This window comes from Salmo salar, chromosome ssa26 (assembly GCF_905237065.1).
Source record: "Salmo salar chromosome ssa26, Ssal_v3.1, whole genome shotgun sequence".
In the NCBI taxonomy this organism is placed as follows: Eukaryota; Metazoa; Chordata; class Actinopteri; order Salmoniformes; family Salmonidae; genus Salmo; species Salmo salar.
The window spans coordinates 18,509,778-18,517,570 of record NC_059467.1 but is presented as its reverse complement, the minus strand read 5'-3'; the positions used below and the strand labels follow the sequence as shown (position 1 = coordinate 18,517,570).

The 7,793-nt window shown below is 41.4% G+C and overlaps 1 protein-coding gene across 3 annotated transcripts; it reads left to right on the top strand.

Moving 5' to 3' along the window:
- Positions 1-352: 352 nt before the first annotated feature.
- LOC106587155 (eukaryotic translation initiation factor 4 gamma 2) lies at positions 353-7,520 on the top strand. Of its 3 annotated transcripts, none has more exons than XM_045708213.1 (21): positions 353-559; positions 1,340-1,450; positions 1,617-1,682; positions 1,765-1,890; positions 2,148-2,250; positions 2,351-2,482; positions 2,617-2,683; positions 2,769-2,920; positions 3,003-3,113; positions 3,192-3,374; positions 3,466-3,601; positions 3,699-3,862; positions 3,972-4,091; positions 4,200-4,328; positions 4,429-4,533; positions 4,638-4,853; positions 4,956-5,214; positions 5,320-5,524; positions 5,627-5,835; positions 5,937-6,058; positions 6,211-7,520. In XM_045708213.1, exons 8-21 carry the CDS (start codon positions 2,837-2,839, stop codon positions 6,274-6,276), a joined length of 2,109 nt encoding a protein of 702 aa, XP_045564169.1. In that variant the 5' UTR covers positions 353-559; positions 1,340-1,450; positions 1,617-1,682; positions 1,765-1,890; positions 2,148-2,250; positions 2,351-2,482; positions 2,617-2,683; positions 2,769-2,836; the 3' UTR covers positions 6,277-7,520. The 3 variants fall into 3 exon arrangements, with proteins under 3 accessions (XP_045564169.1, XP_045564171.1, XP_014030711.2); XM_045708215.1 differs by lacking the exon at positions 353-559 and adding an exon at positions 750-768; XM_014175236.2 differs by lacking the exons at positions 353-559; positions 1,340-1,450; positions 1,617-1,682 and having other exon boundaries at positions 1,746-1,890; positions 3,972-4,079.
- Positions 7,521-7,793: the final 273 nt, after the last annotated feature.

Genomic DNA, 7,793 nt, shown 5'->3' with positions numbered 1-7,793 from the left:
ATGGCTTTACAGAAACTGAATGAAGAGGGGTTTTACCATGGGAGAACACCACATATGTTTTTTTCTAATCCAGATATGCATCTAATAATGATATAAAACACAAACTCACATTTACAATAGCTCAGACACAAATAAATATAATGGAAAAAACAGACAATAACCTCTGACATAATGGATAAAAATAATTAGATAAAAGGCTTTATTACAATTGAGAGAGAATGCAGTTTTTGCATTCAGTCCAGGAATACAACACATAAATACATTTTGCGTTTATTTCCCCCAGTAAACTGACGTTACATTTTGTATTTAGGGATTAGGGAGAGGGGGGTATTTGATTCTGTTTTATGTGTGATACAAAGGCTGGCAGTCCCATCAACGCATGACGTAGATTACAGTCAGCGTTCTTCTCACCGGTGCGAGGTCTGGTCCTGGAACGCACTGCTTTTTATTTCAGTATTTCCAGTTAATTAATCACGACCAAACAGGGTCCTTCCTTCTTTATTTTATTTCTCACATTTGGAACCACACAACCTACAAAACTGACGTTCCTTAGGTGAAGGTATGATCGTTAAATCTAGTCAGTGTTTAACTTTAGGTCTGGCTAGCTGGCCGTTTAACTGTTCTAAAATGGCTTCCGATTGTTAGCCTAGCTAGCTTTCCAATGTGGCGTTTCCTGCGTATGCTAACTGGATAGCAGTCAATAACCTAACTAGCAGTTTAACTACAATTTATCACGACACATTAGCAGGAAATTGAGTCTTGCCATTGGTAATATATTACTAATATTAAGCGCTTGCCACACAGAACCGGCATATTGTTATTTTCATTTAACTGTTAATGATGACAGCTACCTGGCTAACTAATAAGCTTTGTAAATGTTGATATCGTATCACAAGACCGCTGACGATAATGATGTTGAAAGTGACTGCTTACTAGCTAGTTAGCCAGCTAACGTAGATAACTAGTCCACCTCAACCAACAGGCAGAGAGGAAATGAAGAGCTAGCTACCGGTAGCATTATCTAACTTGTTAGCTAACGTTAGTTATCATTAGTAAATTGAGACCACTTTTGATCAAAGCAGACATGGATGGCTAAGCATGCCATGGATTCGGAATCTCAGCATTACAATGTCCTTGCCATGTTGTTTAGTTAGTTAAATGAGTCAAACATAGCTAACTACTGTAGTAGCCTAACGTTAGCTACTAGGCATTTACAACAAAGGATGTGTAACGTTAGCTGCGAGTGAAACTAGCTAGCTCTGTGCTTTAGCAGGAAGTGTATGCCATGCGTCAATATATTCATTTACTTTGTACTCTAAAAAGGCTTTTCTTTCTAAAGGTCGCTTTTGCCTACCCCCACCCCTTGAATATTAATATTTTCGGGAATTCATCGTTGTCAAGCCGCCAAAGTGGAGAGTGTGATTGCAGAAGGGGGTGCTTCTCGTTTCAGGTAAGATTGTAACTTGTTTTAGTCTAAATGCAATTTATTCCTCATATGTCGTTGTTTCACTTCCTACTGATATCCTTCATAGTGTAGAATAGATTATAGCTTTAATAGTCCTAGCTATGTTCTTTTGTTCACGTTATTCTTCAAGTAAATAATATTTGTTCCACAGTGCTTCTTCGGGTGGGGGAGGAGGTAGGGGTGCCTCTCAGTACCATCCCAAGACTGTCGGCAACAGGTACTATTCAAACCATTTTACTAAAACTAAATGTTACTCCAAACAATCTTACTTCAGATGTCACTAATGCTGTTAATTGCAGCGAGTTCCTGGGGAAAGCCCCAGGATCTAGCGTTCAGAGATGGGTTCCTTCACGAAGCACTAGACGAGATGCCAATGCCTCCAACGAAAAAGAAAGACATGATGCAATCTTCAGGAAAGTGAGAGGGTATGTATCCCCTAATAAATTGTGGCTAGACAAATTAGATCCAAATAAAAATGTAATCTTGTAGGCTGTTTGCCAACTTGAATCTGGTTGCTTCCCATTGCTTTTAAAAAAATGTTAATCCATCAGAAATGACTGGCCCGTTTGCAAGTCAGCAGATTTCAGTGAATGTGTGTTAGTGGTGCTATTTTCTAAAACCAAGTAATGCCTTGTCTTCAGAATACAGTATTTTTCATGTTTCCTATTCTTTCTATCCTCAGCATACTTAATAAACTGACCCCCGAGAAGTTTGACAAGCTATGCCTTGAGCTCCTGAATGTGGGCGTAGATTCAAAACTCGTCCTAAAAGGAGTGATCTTGCTGGTAACTTAAAATCTATTAGCTCTGTGTGCATTAATGTTTATTATTGATCGAGTGGAAAACGGCTATATTGTTAAGTGTATGGTCACCCCATTTCAAACAGATTGTTGACAAAGCCCTCGAAGAGCCCAAGTATAGCTCGCTTTATGCTCAGCTATGTCTGCGCTTGGCAGAGGACGCGCCGAACTTTGACGGCCCATCGCCAGAGATCCAAACGTCACAAAAACAAAGCACCGTAAGCATCGTTGTCATCCTCATCACAGATTGATTACTACCATTATAGACAATGGTATCATGGGGGTTTAAACAACATTGTGACGTTTTTTTCCCCCATCTAATCTTTTCATTTGGCAACAATGTGTGTTGCAGACATTCAGGAGACTTTTGATTTCTAAGCTTCAAGATGAATTTGAGAACCGTGCCAAAAATGTTGAAAGTGAGTGAACATTTGAAAAATTTGCATATTTTCTGTGCCCTGTGTGGTTGATTGTGTTAACCTTTGCTCTTTTCTATTCCCTCAGTCTATGACAAACATGACAACCCTCTTACCTCTGAGGAAGAGGAGCAGCATGCCATTGCCAAGTTTAAGATGCTGGGCAATATCAAATTCATTGGGGAACTTGGCAAACTTGATCTTATCCATGAATCTATCCTTCATAAGTGCATCAAAACAGTAAGTTGAATATATCAGAACTGTTTTCACATTGTTAAACCATATGAAATGCATGTTAACTAATCTTTCGTCTTTATTTCAGCTTTTGGAAAAGAAGAAGAGAGTCCAACTTAAGGATATGGGGGAAGATTTGGAGTGCCTCTGTCAGATAATGAGAACAGTGGGGCCTAGACTCGATCATGAAAAGGCTAGGGTAAGCATATATTCGAGTCATTTTATTTAGTATCTTAATATTTTCCATTTGGGCGTGGCTAATTTGTTTCTCTTGCAGTCTTTAATGGATCAGTACTTTGGCCGTATGAAGTCCTTAATGAACAACAAGGACTTGCCGGCAAGGATTCGTTTCCTGGTGCAGGATTCAGTGGAGTTGCGAGAGAACAATTGGGTGGCTCGCAAAGCTTTTATCGATAATGGACCGAAGACGATTAACCAGATTCGTCAGGAAGCAGTAAAAGTTAGTTAACCATTCTTTATTAAGTGCAGCCAAATGTTATGAATCTGTATTTCCATGGCTTGTCTTAATACACGTCTGCTTTGTCTTGCAGGATTTGGGTGTTTTTATTCCACCAATGGCCCAGGGAATGAGGACTGACTTCTTTTTGGAGGGGCCCTTCATGCCTAGGATGAAACTTGACAGGGAAACTCTTGGAGGGTTGGCGGATATGTTTGGACAGATGCCAGGTACATCCATGACTGACTCTCTTGAGTAGTTTGAGTTTATTGCTGTCCATCTCAAGTCCTGTTGTCCAACGTTTAACATGTGTGTCCTGGCTACTAGGGAGTGGGATCGGCACAGGCCCTGGAGTGATTCAGGACCGGTATTCACCCACCATGGGCCGTCACCGCACCAACCCACTCTTCAACGGCCACAGTGGGCACACAGCCCCTGCTACCCAGTCTCAGTTCGAGATGGGAGGCAAGCCCTTCATCAAATCTAACCAGGTGAAAGTTGCACCCTTTACTAAAAGCAGTAGCTTTTTAGTATTCTTTAACTGCTCAAATCTAGATGGATATGGCATTGCATCCAAAGTCATTTCAAACATTTTCTCAGGGGCAGAATCAAATTTTCCAGAACCAGAATCACTCGCAGCAACAGCAGGCTCAGTCTAAGGACATGACACCACGTTTCATCAAGAAAGGATCGCTCAACGCTGATGAGGTACAACACCTGGTAGATACCCACTCTTTTAAACCACCGTTTGCACAGGCAATAAGCCATAACACTTTAATGCAAGAGATGAGAACGATGCATAATGCCCTCGAATACCCTCCTTCTTAGATCAGTCTAAGGCCGGCACAGTCATTCCTTCTCAACACAAACCAAGTGCCAAAGTTGCAGCCACAGATACCAACAATGATTCCTCCAAGTGCTCAGCCTCCACGCACTCAAACACCACCACTGGGACAGGTAAAGACAAACACGCATACTGCTTTTTATATAGCATTAAGCTGGAGATGATGCTTATCTAAAGTCTGTGCCCACTCTAAATGGTCTTATCATTTCTCAGCCTCCCCTGCTTGGTCTGAAAACCAACCCTCCTCCAATTCAGGAAAAACCTCCAAAGACCACCAAGAAACCGCCTCCTGCAAAGGAAGAGTTGCTTAAGATGACCGTATGTTCCACTTTACTATCTCAGGCACTCCCTCAAGTTATACCTTTTTGCCCCATAGAAAAACTTGTGAAAACTAAGTCTTTGTCCATATTATATCTTGTCAGGAGACCATAGTGACCGATTACCTGAACAGCAAAAACATTGATGAAGCTGTGAACTGTGTAAGAGAGATGAAGGCTCCCAAACACTTCCTGCCTGAGATGTTGAGCAAGATCGTGATCTGTTCTCTTGACTGCCCAGATGAAGACAAGGAGCATGCCAGCACCCTGATCCACACACTCCGCACAGAGGGCCTTGTTACTGGGGAGAGCTTCATGCGGGTCAGTCTTCCAGTCATGGCAAATAGCTTTGTTGTAAGATATCAAAGGTTCTACTGTTCAGTGAATTTACTCACCACATGCCTTTTGTGTACTTTTTTACAGGCTTTCCTCAGTGTTCTGGACCAGTGTCCCAAGATCGAAGTGGATGTTCCTCTGGTGAAGTCCTATCTGGCCCAGTTTGCGGCTCGAGCCATCATCGCAGACCTGGTGAGCATGGATGAGCTGGCCCACACTCTGGAGAATGGCACCCACTTTCCCCTCTTCCTGCTTTGTCTGCAACAGACTGCCAAGCTGAAGGATCGCGAGTGGCTCACTGATCTATTCCAGCAAAGCAAGGTCAACATGCAGAAGATGCTGCCTGGTATGTTAACATCTCCTAAACCCTTATCCTAGAAAGTTCTCAAGTTCTCACATTTCAACATGATTGTTGTGATTTTGACATTTGCCAAAACTCTCACATCTGCAGAAATCGACCAAAACAAAGATCGCATGCTGGAGATCTTGGAGGGCAAAGGCCTGAGCTTCTTATTTCCACTCATGAAGCTGGAAAAGGAACTGCTGAAGCAGATCAAAGCAGACCCCTCTCCCCAGTCCATCTACAAGTGGATTAAGGACAACATCTCCTCTAAGCTCCACACCGACAAGGGCTTCGTCAACATCCTCATGACCAGGTATGGTGAAAGGGCTAATGCCCACATTGCAGAGTTCTGTGGTTATGCATCTTGAAATTACTTATGTTAAGACTGTCTGAATTCTGCTCTCCCCCACCCCAGTTTCTTGCAGTACATTGCCCAAGAGATAAATGCCAGTGAGGAAGAAGACCAGTTATCAGCCCCCACTAAAGAACAGCTGGACCAGGAGAAGCAGCTGCTGCTGGCCTTCAAGCCAGTGATGCAGAAGTTCCTGCATGATCACCAGGACCTGCAAGTCAGTGCCCTCTACGCACTGCAGGTCCACTGCAACGCTAAAGCTTTCCCTAAAGGTACGTACAGGTCACGTGGTCAAATTATTACTATGCAAACACATTTGCCTCAGGGTTTTGTTCAAACAGTTTTTTTTTAAATACAGATTTTTATTCTCTAGGCATGTTACTGCGCTATTTTGTCCACTTCTACGATATGGAAATCATTGAAGAAGAAGCCTTCCTTGCATGGAAAGAAGACATAACTCAAGAGTTTCCTGGAAAGGGAAAAGCATTATTCCAGGTAATTAGATTTCTACCCCCAGACAATTTGTATTGCAACTCACACCATCGCAGGTGCACACTAAACTGGCTTTTTTTTTATTAGACCAGAAATGTATTACCCATGTCTGTGGTGTATCTCTGTTTTGGGCTCATGGTATGTTCCCTGTGAAGGTGAACCAGTGGCTGACCTGGCTGGAGACTGCTGAGGAAGAGGAGTCTGAGGAGGAAGCCGACTGAAGAACCAGCCAAAAGCCTTATGGTGCAAAAATGCTATTGATACTGTTTTTTTTTCTTCCCATCCCCCCCCTGTCCCAATATGATATGCATACCTAACCACTGCAACACTTCATTCCGCTATCGAGTTTTTGGCCATGTTAAGCCAATGCATGTTTTTCTTTTTTCTCCCTTTTTGGCTCTTTTCTAGCGCTTAAGCGTAATAATGGTTTGCCATCTGTTTTAAGAGCCCCTTTTAAGATCAATGGTATTAGCTGCTTTGAATCTAGACCTTTGTTTTTCTTCAAGACAATTGCTAGGGTCTTGTTCCTGCTGCTGAATTCTATGCTTTTTTTGTTAACCAATTAGCAACACTGTAGAGATGCACTTTGCTCAACGTCATACATGAGTCGTTGCAATATTCACTCATCCCTTGATTGTTACAAAGAATTAAAACCATTTAATGGTTTTATTTGCTTGTGTTTCTACCTCCTCATTATGGGCTTCATGTGCTGGGTTTGAATTACATAATGTCTCCATTTCAAATGTAAACACTTAGTCTGGACTAATGCACAAGTCTGTAATAAAAAATTAAAAAATGGTTTTACTTGCACAATAATATCCTGATTGTAAGAATTCAAATTCAGACGTTTTTTAAGTGCTTTTGTGGATGTATGGCACATCACCTGGGAGAGATGAAATTATGCGGCCTTGTTAATTTATCAACCCTCGTTGCTGTGTACCACCCCCTTCTGTATCTGTCAAACATTGTGATACTTGAATTCTGATTTTCTTTACAGGGAACTACCAAACAATGAGTGAGTTGGTTTTGCATGGCTCGGTGTCCAATGGAATGGTCTAAAAATCTGCAAATTACCCACCCGGGGCATTGGGCCATGCAAAATGAACTCACACTTGGTCTGTTCTCATGCAACAATTTTCAAACTACACAGAAGTGTAACATGTTTTATTGATGAATAAAATTAACATGAGAAATTATTTATATTTTTGTCACACTTTCTCTGCCCCCCCCCCCTGTGAAAATTTGAAGCCCGTTTGCCATAATGTCTGATTAAGATATTTATTGATCGTTTTTATCATGATTAAAAAAATCATCTCAACTTATTATGATCTGATGAAATCATGCGGTATACATCTGTACTGTACAACTTTCTATAAAAGTGTTACTGTAAGGTTCTGTAAGTGCTAAGAATGTTCTTGTGTACCACTATTGCTTAACTTTCAAATAAAGTTAAACACTGAGTTTACTTAGACTTGTCCTGTGTAATATTTAATCAAGATTCAGGCATGTAAATGTGAGCCCAAGAGCAGCAACATGGCCATTTAATATGGTTTATAACGTCCTGCAACTATTGTATTAGTGCATGGTTGCTATGTATAACTCCCCAGTGACCAAGGCAAGCTCTCAAACACTTCCTCTGTTTCTTGGTAGGCCTCTGAGGAATGCCTAACAATTACAGAAATTCCTGTTACCATGGAAGTTAACTTTGTTTAGATTTTTAAGGAATTCTTGCCTTAAT